At 51.3% G+C, this 12,120-nt stretch overlaps 1 protein-coding gene across 2 annotated transcripts; it reads left to right on the forward strand.

Moving 5' to 3' along the window:
• The first annotated feature begins 246 nt into the window (after positions 1-246).
• On the forward strand, positions 247-12,026 carry CD300E (CD300e molecule). Of its 2 annotated transcripts, XM_087854137.1 has the most exons (5): positions 247-331; positions 1,639-1,689; positions 4,797-5,144; positions 7,478-7,589; positions 8,392-12,026. In XM_087854137.1, the coding sequence occupies exons 1-5, from the start codon at positions 247-249 to the stop codon at positions 8,573-8,575; spliced, it is 780 nt and encodes a 259-aa protein (XP_087710263.1). In that variant the 3' UTR covers positions 8,576-12,026. The 2 variants fall into 2 exon arrangements, with proteins under 2 accessions (XP_087710263.1, XP_045670270.1); XM_045814314.2 differs by lacking the exons at positions 247-331; positions 1,639-1,689 and adding an exon at positions 2,059-2,411.
• The last annotated feature ends 94 nt before the right edge of the window (positions 12,027-12,120 follow it).

Raw genomic sequence — 12,120 nt, forward strand, 5'->3', positions numbered from 1 at the left:
CAAGGACAGCCTGGGATCCAGTTGGGTAGACCCTGCCGTGGCTGGGCGGGCCCTCGGCACTTGAGGGGACAAGGTGCCATCAAACTCCCCTTGCGGCTCTGGTTTTGGGTCAGTCTCTTTTTCACCAGGTTCTTTCCCTTTCCCAATAACTTTGCAACTGAAAATGAAGAAGCAGCAGAGGAAGGAAGCTGATAACAAAATATGGACAGGAAGTGACAGTATCGAGGGCTGGAACTCCTAGGCCAGATGTCGGAAGATAAGGATCTGAATGTTCTGGGGCTGGGGAGACAGGACCACTGGTCTGTTTGTAGCTCAGCCCCTCTGCCTCCAGGTGAGTGGGTCTAGGACTTGTCACTTACTGACACTTCCCTGGGTGGGGGGAAGAGGTGGAGAAAAGTTCAGGAGAGGTAACACGCAGGTCCCATGAAACTGCTACCACCTACCCAGTTGGGCGGGAGGATGTGGACACCACGACTGTTCACTGCCAGGCACAGAGGCGGGGGATGTTTTGTCAGCCCACTGGTGTGTGTGTGTGTGTGTGTGTGTGTGTGTGTGTGTGTGTGTGTGTGATATCAGTTGCTCACATTATGCCAGGGTCTGTGCCTAGCACTTGACATCAGCGATCTCATTCATTCCTCACAGTTGTCCTTAGGCCGTGGATGCCACCATCTTAATGAAGGAACTGGGAACAAGAGAGATGCCAGGCAGGGAGAGGTGTACTTTCCAAAGGAGGGGGAGGCCAGGGGATAAGGGGACAACAGCCAAGCTTCCCACAAGGAGCAGAGTGAGGACAAGCCAGAGGCCCGGTGTTTGGGTGTGCAGGGCCTCAGAGGAGCAGACCTGATTCCCAAGAGGCCTGATGAAGCGGTATGACCTGTCATGGGGTCGGGGAGGGTGACGGGGGCAGCAGTAATGGGAGTGGTCAGGAGAATGAGCTAAGCTTCTTTCCCCAAATGTATGTGTTCTAGGTGCTTCTGACAGTTGCTGGTGGGGGTGGGCAGGCCAGAGCCCTATGGGCCTCCTGCTGTCCCCAAGCAGAATGGTTCCGGGCATTGGGTTGACACCGGACAGTGGATCCCATGTCATATAAGCCATGCTGTGGATGGTGCAGCCTGTGGCCTCCAGCAGTGGTAAGACCCTGGGGTGATGGAGATGGGGAAGAGGCTGTGCTTCCTTTGGGAAAGTGATCATCCTACTTCTTACCCACTAAGCTCTTTGTCAGTTTCCACTTCCTCTACTGGCTTTTCCCTCAAATCCCAACAAACTAGACTGGGGTTTGTGGACTTGATTTGATGATGTCTGGTTTCAGGACCTCTCTGTGCCTCTGTCTTCTTACCTATAAAGTGGGGATAATGGTACCTGCCTAACAGCTTTCTTGTGAACTTAAATAATTTAGGCGAAGCCAATACCTGTGTCTTTGAGAAGAATATGTTTCTGATACATAAGTTGAATTTGGAGGTAATATATAGCTGGTTGACAGACAAGATGAGAAGCTAGTCCTGGTCGAAGACTATTCTAAAGATATTTAACATTTACGGAGCAGTTAGTGTGTTCCAGGCACTGTGTCAAGTGCTCTATGTTTGTTCACTCCTTTCTTACCTATGAGGTAAGAATGGTCACTATTACTCTATTTTATAGATGAAGAAGCTGGGGATGAGAGTGATTTAGCAACATGCCCAAGGGCACATGGTTAGTACATGGTGGAGGTGGGATCTGAATTTGCGTGACTCCAGAATCTATGCCCTTCACCAACACCCTTCTATTGAATTAGATTGATAGCGTCCAAGCAGGTGAAGCTTCCCACAGGAAGTCAGGAGGTTGGGTCCGGAGCCCAGAAGAGAGACTAGGTTAGAGGAAGAGGTATGAGGTCAACCACATGGAGGTAGTGGTTGAGAGAGTTATGGGGAGTCCTCACCCCAGATATTTAAGTGGGGTGTTTAATGACCCAAAAGCATGCAGCCAGAGAGAAGGGACAGCTGGTTAGGTCAAGCAAGCAGCCTCGGACAGGAAGAAGAATGAGAGACAGGGACAAAGTCTCTCCTCTGTTGGCGGTTTCATATTTTGGGGACTGACTTGAAGCTTTGGGGTATGATCCAAACATTATATTGCCATTAAATGAAGGAAAAATCAGTAGATTTCTCTTGTTGTTCTTAGTCCATTCTCTGAAGTATCTCTTGCCACTCTTTCCCTTTTCCTAAGTAGGGCTTCAAATTAGGAAGTGGCTAGGAGATGAAAAAGGAAGTAGGTGAGAGACAGAAACGCAAAGGAAACTTGAGCAAGTAGAAAGTGGCCACCGCAGACTCTGTCGCAAACACCTGGATTCCAGTGGGGACCTGGATTTGCTGGGGGCACCAGCCAGAGAGACAGAACCATGTGGCTGTCCCCAGTTCTGCTCCTTCTCTGCCTCTCAGGTGAGTAGGGCTGGGGCTTTGGCACTTGGTAATGGGGGGGCGGGGAACAGTGGGTAGAAGGTCTGTTCTGGGTTCAAGCCAAAGGAGAAGTCTCAGCAGAAATAGGAAGGACACATCCATTCATCCATCTGTATATCCTCTTATTCACTCAAACATTCATCTACAGAGCCAACATAAGCTTACTGAGCACCAGATGTGTGCCAGGACCAGCTGTGTGCCGGGAGAGCAATTCTGCACTCAGGGACTCATGGTTGAATGAAGGAGTCAAGTCACTGTGATACAGCGTAGAACTTTCTGTAGAAGAGATTTATCCATGTGGTGTGGAGGTGCACAACAGGGGCCCCAAACACTGCTCTTGACCCAAAGCAAGTTCTCACCGAGGCTTCACTGGACTTTGGACTTGAAGGATGAATGAGTTGGCTGAATGGAAAGTGGGAATTAGCCTATGCAAAAGTGTGGATCTCTAAAGATCATGGAAAGTTCAGGAATTAGCAATGTTCCATTTTGTCAGAGCTTCGTTTAAAGGGGTTGGAAAGGTTTCTTAGAAGGAACTAAAGAAGGGTCTAAAAAGGCATCCTCAGCATCCACCTTAAATCCTTGCTAGAGCAAGGTGTGCTGCCGTCAGGTAACTATAATTGTCCATTGAAGGTTGGAGTTTCAGAGGAGAAAGTCTTTAAAAAAAAGACATTCGACATGCATGAGAATCCATTCTCTGTGGGAAGTAAGTTCAGGGTAAAAATTAGACGGTATTCTTCATGTTTGTAGAATAATTTTTATGTTGGGTGAGACATAGAATCTGCCCAACATAATGATGGACTGTTCCAGAAGAGTGGGTGGAAAATGGAGAGGTTTAAAGAAAGAAGACCAGTTGGGTGACACCGGCCAAAACATCATTTTCTTTTCAGTCTTCTCAGTAACACAGGAGAGTGGACGGGATGGTCTTCAAGGTCCCCCAGGGCCCTCATAACTGAGATCTTAGAAAGACATCTAAAAAGAGATGTATCTCATTACACATGGGAGGTGCTCAAAAGGTCTTAAATGAGGATGATGATGATAAAGGACATTTTCTTTTTTTTTTTTTCCTTCTTTTTTTGGATAATGGACTTTTTCTGAATCCCCATAATTAAGTAAATGGGCACCCAAAGCAGTGGTGGCTGGAGCCGGCTTGCACCCAATCACAAGAGCTGATTATGGGCTTATTTTCCCCACCCTACCTCCAGTGACAGCATGTTGCTAGCCTGAAATTAGTCACAGTGAGAGTATTTACGTCACAGAAACCGGGAAATACTACGACTCATGGCTTCTCCTTGACTCCTCTGCACCCCGCCTTGCTTCCTGCCCGGAGCTGGTTTACCAGCTTATCACTGCTTCCTCACACCTGCTTGCTTAACTCTGATACAATTGCCTAAGGACCTTAGCTTGGATGCAGTTAAACTGGGGATGGAAACTTCTTCCCACCCCTTCACGTGGACTGGCTGATCTCTCCAACCCCACAGGTTCACCTTTCCATCCATTTATAGCTCGAGTTCCTCCTGGGTCCAGATGAAAGCTTTGGAGTCACTTGTAAAGACTGAAATTTTGGTTCTCCGGCCCCCCCCCATCCTAGCTCCTGGCTTAGCTCCTTTTCCTCTGTTCCAGCATTCTTCTACCTGCCATACCCATCAGGATTACAAACAGCATTTGGAAAAATGTGACCCCTTTACATTTATGGAGGGTTGTATGGTTAGCCTGAGAAAGGAAGGGGCAAAGGGGGTAAAGAAAGATGGTAAAGCCCCAGGGACGGTGACGGGGTTGGGGGTGGTCAGATCGTGCCCCAAGCCTGTGTCAAGGAGGCTGTGAGGGTCTCCTTGGGACCCAGCCCTTCCTAGCCGTGTGTCGCTCTTCCCTCAAGAATAGTCTGGATGAGGGTCAGGGGTTTACTTTTCCTCTCTTGAGAACACCCGGAGAGCGGAGTAAACAAGTCTTGCTCCTACAGAACAAGTTTGAATTGCAGAAAACCTGAATGCAGGGCCCGACTCCAAAGGGAAGTGTTTTTATATGTCACTGAATCTCATGCCTGCGAAGGCTAAGGACAGGGCAGGACAGCTGGCTCCCTCTGCTCCCTCTCCAGCTTTGTTCCGATTCTCCCTGTCCCCAAGGGGCAGGATCCTTGTGTGGTTACTCAGTGTTTCTGGGCTCACAGGGCATAGGTCTCTACCTCGCTTGCTGGCCGTAGTCTCCAGACCCTCTGGCTTAGGTTCTAAGCTCAGATGTCCCTCCAGGCCCCTCTCCCTGAGCCTGGAACCATCCATACCTCCCTGGGAACGTTCCCCTCAGGCTTCAGGCAGACAGCTCTTGTAGGGGGCCATTGAGATGGAGTCCTAGGATGTGGCTTGTGTTTTCCAGGCTCTTTGTCCCTGATGGGCCCCAGCTCTGTGACAGGCACCTTGGGTGGCTCTCTGTGTGTGCGGTGTCAGTACGAGGAGCTGTATCAGAGGCATAAAAAGTACTGGTGCCGAGGACAGTATGAAGCAACATGTGAGAAGATTGTGGAGACCAATGGAGAAGAGAAAGAAGAGAGGAGTGGGCGCGTGTCCATCAGAGACCATGCTGACAAACTCACCTTTATAGTGACCATGGAGAACCTCACTGCGGATGATGCTGGACCCTACTGGTGTCGAATTCAGACAACATGGTTCCTGGATGCGTTGTCACGTGACCCTGCAGTCCATGTTAATGTGTCTGTTTCTGCAGGTAAGAAATCTTCTCACTCCGGCAGCGGTGCGTATGGATCTCGTCTCTGGGTCTTGTCTAGTCCTCAGTCCCAGTGGTGTTGGGAAGAGCCTATGATGAGGGCAGGGTGAGAGGCAGCCGACTTTGCAGCCTTGGCATGGGTGGGGGTGTGTAGCTGAGGGTACCCTCACTCTCACAGGGCCAAGGCCTCACTCCATTGCCTGGGAGGCCCCTCCATGCTGGACCAAAACTATTTCTACCACGCCTTTTGGAAACTTGTACCGAAGGAAATAAACTCTTCATACATACATCTTCAGCTTGCTCACAGAATATTCTCCCTACCATACTGTCTTGAATTTGGCCTCACTCCTCTCATTTCAAGAAATCGGCTGCTTGAGTGGAAGCTGCTCTTTTTCCTACCCCATGTGCTATAGGGTGGTGAAGCTATGTTCAAATTCTCCCAGTTGCCCATCACAGCTTCTAACCAATTACTGTCCCACCTGCTTCCTTTGACATTTGTGTCACATGGTCTCATGTATCCTCTACTTCTCCTTGGCATGGCCTTCCATTGACTTCTAGGTTACTCCCTGACATCCCTAATCCCTGTCATCATCTTGGGAGTTTTTAATGAGTAACTTGCCTCAGCTTCTAGGATCTTCTCAACTGCAGTGGCCTGCATTTCCACCCCCAGAATCCCACACCATGGCAACATTGCACAGCTTGCTGTCACCCCAAACTGGTCCGTGTCCAGAAACCTACCCTCAGATGTTGTACTTTCAGACAACCTTCTGTGCATCACCCTCACCCCTGCTGGCCCTATTCTCAATCTCACATATGCCTCCAGTCCTCGGATCCCTCTCTCCATTCTCTCCCCGTTTATTGCCTACCCCTCCCCTGCCCTGATCTCTCTTCCTTCCTAAGCTGGGCCCAACTCTCATGGAGGACTACGTTTTCTTCACTTACCATGCACCATGTCCCTACCCACCTCTCAAAACCCTCATCCCTGGACCCATCTTAAAATTAGGGTGAACAACCATTGGGGGTTTGCCTAGGACTGAGAAGTTTCTTGGGATGTGGGGCTTTTAGTGCTAAAACTGGATAAAATCCCAGGCAAGCCAGGGCAAATTGATCTCCTACCTAAAATCTATCGGCTGCAGTCGTGCTGGGGAAGACACAGACGGCCCGTGTGAATGTCAACACCAGCTCACGGTTTCTAGTATGACTCTCCCATTCTTCTACCTTACCAAGGGCACACGGGATAGCAGACGTGAACTCTCTCAATTTCTTTTCTTCTCTCCCTACAAACTTCTGCGACGCCTAACTCATTCCTCCCCCTTTCCCTTCTAGGTTGACGGGGGTTTCCCTCCACCTGTTCCAGAACAATCATCTTGAGGCTGGCTCCTCAGTGGAGCTCCTTGCCTCCCCATCCCCTTGATCCGAATTCCCTCCTTGCTCATCCGTATCTTCTCCATCAATGATCCACACTCTCTCTTCACCCCAGCCTAGAAACAAAGCTGGGTTCTCTCAGGGCCTAAAAATACCTTGTAATCCCCGTGGCCTCCTCTAGGTGTCACCATGCCTCACGTCTCTCCTTTCTGCCTGCCTGGATGGTCGCTGAGGTCTGAGTCCTCTGTGCTCTTGCTGTATCTGATGGAGTTCAGCCCCAGTGCCCGCTCTCTATTGATTTGAATCCATCTACTTAGATGCCTCTGCTCTGTGTGAGGGCAGGGACGGTGCCACATCCGTCAGTGAATCCCCAATGGCAAAGACGTCAAGGGCTGTGGTTGGATGAAACGGAGCCTGTCCTGGGAGCACCGGGAGGGCTAAGCCTCTGGGAGGCTTGCTTTTTTTGGGCAATCGTGAGGTTGGGGCAGAGACACAGGTTACACCAATAGCCTGCACACCTGAGATTTAGCTCCTCCCCAGCAGGACGTAAAAGCGGCCTTCCTTTCCGTCTGAAGGGTGCTGTAGCCCCTCCCACAGCCTCTTTGCGGCCTCTGGGCCACAGGTGGGGCCCGTCTTCTCCAGACTTGCCCCTGTTCCTCCTCCCTCTGGGGCTCCACCTCAGCTGGAGAAGCCCCCGAGACACCCCTGCTCTCACCCTAGGCAGAGTCGGACTTGGGATGGAAAGAAAGATCTGGCACTTATTAGAGGTGGCTGGTATGACCAGTTCTGGAAGCGTCTCCTTTGGTCCCTGAGGGGCTCCCTCCACCCCGGAAGTGGCCTGGGGTTGGCTTCAAAGCATCTCTCAAGTCCCTTCTGCAAGTGGGCGACCGTGCGTAACATCAGGTCCAAATGGGCACTTAGCGCGGGGCTGGGGAGAGAGCAGCGCCTGATGTGTGATTTGTCTCCAGCACCGGGTGAAACCGCAGGGAGGACCACGTGTGGAGCTGCCCCTGCCACCTTTCCGGGACTGCAGAGCAAGAAGAACCTCAGCTCTGAGGAGGTGCTGACCTACTGCTCAGGGTAAGGGCCCACAGCCTAGACACCACAGAAGAGGGGGCTCGGTCCCTTATGGGACCTTGGGGGTGCGGGCTGGCAACACACCATCACCTTCCTACCTCACTGCTGGGTTTTCTTCCGGTTCTGGTCCTGATTTTTACATTCTCCATGGCTGCATGGGGATTATTCCACGTGGAAAGTATCCCTTGTTTTAGGAACGCGCTCCCCCATGGGACAGGAGCAGGGAAACAGGCACAGGCAGCCCCTCCCATGTCCACCCCTTCCCTTCTCCCTCCCCACCTGGTTCTGGACTCCGGCTTCTGGTTCTGTGGCCCTAAGTCGGGCTTACCTCCAAAGGTCTTTGCCGTACCAGAGATCCAGGAGCAGCTTGTGGGGTATGGAGAGAGATGGGCTGGCGCCAGGCTGTTTTCCTTCTCCCAAAGATACCCAGAAAGGGCTGCCATGTTGTCTTCAGGCCCTGCGGGGCCGAGGATAAGGGTCAGGGCTTTAAAGTGAGGGTGGGGGTGGCTTTTAAGAAGTCGGTTGATAAGGAGAAATGTGAGAGGAAGGGGCAGGGTGGAAGCTTTGGAAAGCAGGCACTGCTGGGCTCCTCTTCTCTTTGCCCCATCACCTCTCCTTGACCGGATACCCAGGGGCAGGTCATGATCAAGGAAGAGAGGGGCTGCCTGAGCACATGTCCTTTCCAGGTTTGATCCTGAGTTATGAGGGCTCTAGAGTTGGGGTGCAGGGACAGGTTGGGAGAGAAGGGTCCTGGGCATCCCCCCGAGGAGCCAGTCATTTCCTGTCCCTATGTCCACCCCCACAGGTCCTTGCTCAGCAGTGTCCACTTCTTGCTCCTGGTCTTCCTGAAGCTTCCCTTGTTCTTGACATTGGTGGGTGCTGTCCTCTGGGTGAACAGGCCTCTGAGGGGCTCTGGAGGAAGTAAGCCTGATGAGGTTAATCCACGATGTGGTGCACCGTCCCCAGGAATGCCCTGTCCAGGAATGTAGCCCTTCACACTGGACAAGAGAGACCTTCAGACTCCAGACTCCAGGGCAGGGCAGACAGCAGTGCCTGGCTTCTGGAGGGACCCAGATCTTCTCAGGGGTATTGTTCCCATGTCTCGAGGGAGAATCCTGGGTCTTAGAGGACACTTGCTCTGAGTCCTCAGGTGCAGGAAGGATGAGTGTCCTGGGCTCACACTTGGGGTCCTCCTTTCCCTGCCCCAGATCCCCTAGCTCCTTGCCCTCATGCCTACCTCCCAGGGCAAGAATTCTCTGGAAGTTGCAGGAAAGCCTGGCCCTTTATGCTTCTCCTTGCCACAAAAGCGTCTCAGTTCAGTGTTCCCCAAGGGCAATAACCATCTCCTTCCTACAGCCAGGGGGCTCGCTGAGGACTCGCCCCTCACAGCCTCCGTCCTTGGGCTCACAGGGCTTGGACGTCACTTGTGTCCTGAGAGCAGGGAGTGTATGGCCGGGCTCAGCGCATCTCTGCCTGGGCCAGCCATGACTGAGAAACTTTAGGTTGAAGCTCTGGGGCTGATTGGAGCAGTAGTGGGAAGAGGCAGTAGGTGCCCCTAACATCCCTCCTGGAGTTCCCCAAGCGGGAGGGCCTCCTGCGCACAGAGCTGATGGTTGGTCCAGTTCAGTAGAAGTCTGGCTGAAGCCACATGCCAACATCTGGTGCTTTCCACAGGAAAAGCAGACTCAGCTTTCCAAATACAGGCTACAGGACACAGAGGTGAAGAAATACTTCCCCACATGGGGATGGCATGATGCCACAGCCACCATGGGGCACACCAGCCCAGAAAGGACTCAGTTGGTTTCCAATGCTTGTCCACGGCTCCCTTCCGGAAGCATGTAGGAAACACAATGCAGGGCAGGAGAGGAGCTCATGATGTAGTTTATTCTTTCTCACACTTATTTTGAAGTATTCTAGTTTCTTTACCTTTCCATATAAATTTTAGAGTCAGCTTGTCTTGATCTACCAAAACAATCCTGCTGGGATCTTGATAGGAATTGTCCTAAACTTACAGATCGATATTGGGAAAATGGACATCTTTCCTATGTTGATTCTGCCGGTCCGTAAACGTGGTGCCTCTCACAATTTATTTAAATATTCCTTGGCTTCGGTCCCCAGACTTTTGTAAATCTTAGTATCTAGACGGGGCACTTGTTCTGCTAGATTTCTAGCCGGGTGTTTCTTCGTCTTGTCGAGCGGCTGTGACTAGTGACGTGTGCTGTGTGTTTCAATTCAGTTTCTACATGCTCGTTGCTAGAATAGAAATAGGACTGTGTGTGTGTAGGTGTGTGTGTGTGTTTATGTGTGTATATGCGTTTGTGTGTGTGCATTGATCTTTCATCCTGTGACTTGTTAAACTCATTTTTTAGTTCTAGCAGTTCGTTTTTGTTTTGTTCTGTTTTGTTTTTTTGGTGGAATCCTTGGGATTTTCTACATAATTATGTCATCTGCACAAAGGGACAATTTTATTTCTTCCTTTCTAATCTGTGTGCTTTAATGGTGTTCTGGAAGCCCTGGGGAGCCACTGGAAGGTCTTAAACACCCTGGTGGCCATGCAGGACCTGCTGTTTTCTGGCATTTTTGCATTTAAAAGAGAAACGCGAAGCGAAATTGTTTATATTTACATGTAGGCAACAAAGCCCATTTAAAAAATATTGTGACCCAAGCAAAACAATATTCCTAAGTTCATGCAATTCATGAACGCAGTCTGTGATCTGTGAGTCAGACAGAGAAATTGCAGAACATTGTCGTGTCTGCCTAGTATTAGAACCTGGGGCCATCTGGTGCCCAGCAGGCTTGGGAACTGACCTTTCAAGGACACAGATGGACTTGCAGGGACACCGTGTGGGCCAGCCCCAGGCTGGCTCCGGGGCAGATCCAAGTCTATTCCTGGGCCTTGTAACTGGGGCCGGGGGCCTCAGCCCTTCCGGGCTCCTCGTTCTTTAATGTGATGTGAAGACACTAGATTAATATTCTTCCATGTGGCAGTTCTAACATGGGACTGCAAATTTCTTGACACTCCTTTTACTCAGAGTTGGGGCTCTGTCCCCACCCTTTGAGTCTGGGTGGGCTGTGGCTGCAGCCAGTAGCCCAGAGCAGAGCTCCTCAAACTTTTTTCCGTAATTATCTTCCTAAGGAGTCTCTTTAGACATTTTCTTTTCCTAGAAGTGCACCCCCCCCGCCGTGCTATGAAATCTTAATACCAAAGATACACTGTATATGTCCATGTTCTATTGATCTGTCAATTAATTGATCCATCTACCAATCGATCATCTATGTTTTGTATACGAAAAGAGTAGCGTTCTTTCACCCTCCAAGAACCAATGCTCATCCCTGTCGGAAGACCCGGATAGAGCCTGGTGACAGTGACCCTGTGTGACTTCCGAGGCCAGGCCAGGAGGAACCCCGCAGCTCCGTCCTCAGGCTCTCGAAACGCTGGCTCTGGGGGTCTCCCGCTCAGAATCCAGCGGCCACATGGAGAGGCTACCTGTAGGGTCTCGGGTCAACAGTCAGGACTGAGCTCCATGTTGGATCACCTTGGCTCATGTTCCAGACATGTGGGCAAAGAAGCTTCCAGATGACAGCCGCACCTGGCCATGTGAGTCACCCCACCACCATTATGTCTTCCCAACTGCGGCACCAGACATGATGGAGCAGAGACAGGCCATCCCTGAGTCAGCCCGTCGGCATTCCTGACCTCGGAATCTGTGACAGGCCACAAGGAATATCTAAGCATGGATAACTGGACCGTTGGGCCTCTATCGTTCTAGGGTCAGGCAAGACGGTAAAGAGAAGCGTGCTGCTTCTGCCGTGGGCACGGCGGGCTGTGGGGGGGTTGCTGGCTGCTGCCAAGGGCCCCCTGTGACTCAGCCCTGCGGTGGGCTCAGCGGGCCGAGAGCGCCCATGCGGTAACACGCTGGCTGCTGGGCCTTGAGGTCTCGCCCTTTCCTGATGTGCGACCCAGAACCGTGTGGGCTGTAGGTGTCAGCATGGGGCGGAGGTGTTCCCCCCCAGGAGCTACCCGCTGAGGCAGAACGCCCGCCACCCCAACACACCCGCTTTGGCGGTGCCCCGACCACATTCAAAGGACAGCTTGAGCCAAAAAGAAACCAGCGCCTTTTCTAAGGCGCTCAGGAGAGGGACAGAGCGCCAGCGAAAGGTGGCTGGTGAATTTGCTTCAGAGAGGAAATGCTCCAGGACACAGAGCAGGTCACACAGGTCTGCTCAGTCTCCAAGATACTACAGACGACGACCTCGCTAAAAAGGAGCTCGGAAAACAGATACGGTTCCCCAAAAATGGTTCCAAAAATATGGAAACGAAAAAGAGCAGAGCCCAGGAAGAATGTAAGTGGAAGAGAAAACAAACAAACAAACCCCAAAGAAGAAAACCTTTACTGAGGAAAAATATGTATACCTTTGAAAATTAAAAATGAAAAAGGCTTGTGTTGTTAGATTTTGGTGTGTGAAGAGGAGGAAGTTGAACATGAAGGGCCCAGCATTCTGGCTTGCCCTTGCTCTGCTGGGGGTGGGGGAG

This window comes from Ursus americanus, chromosome 23 (genome assembly GCF_024610735.1).
Source record: "Ursus americanus isolate L20-20 chromosome 23, mUrsAme1.1.p, whole genome shotgun sequence".
NCBI classification, from domain to species: domain Eukaryota; kingdom Metazoa; phylum Chordata; class Mammalia; order Carnivora; family Ursidae; genus Ursus; species Ursus americanus.

Excerpts from the sequence above, each read along its gene's own strand:
- CD300E (XM_087854137.1), top strand. The coding sequence starts at position 247 with ATGTCGGAAGATAAGGATCTGAATGTTCTGGGGCTGGGGAGACAGGAC. Across the intron at positions 5,145-7,477 it reads TAATGTGTCTGTTTCTGCAG|CACCGGGTGAAACCGCAGGG; the intron begins GTAAGAAATCTT and ends ATTTGTCTCCAG. Across the intron at positions 7,590-8,391 it reads GTGCTGACCTACTGCTCAGG|GTCCTTGCTCAGCAGTGTCC; the intron begins GTAAGGGCCCAC and ends CCACCCCCACAG.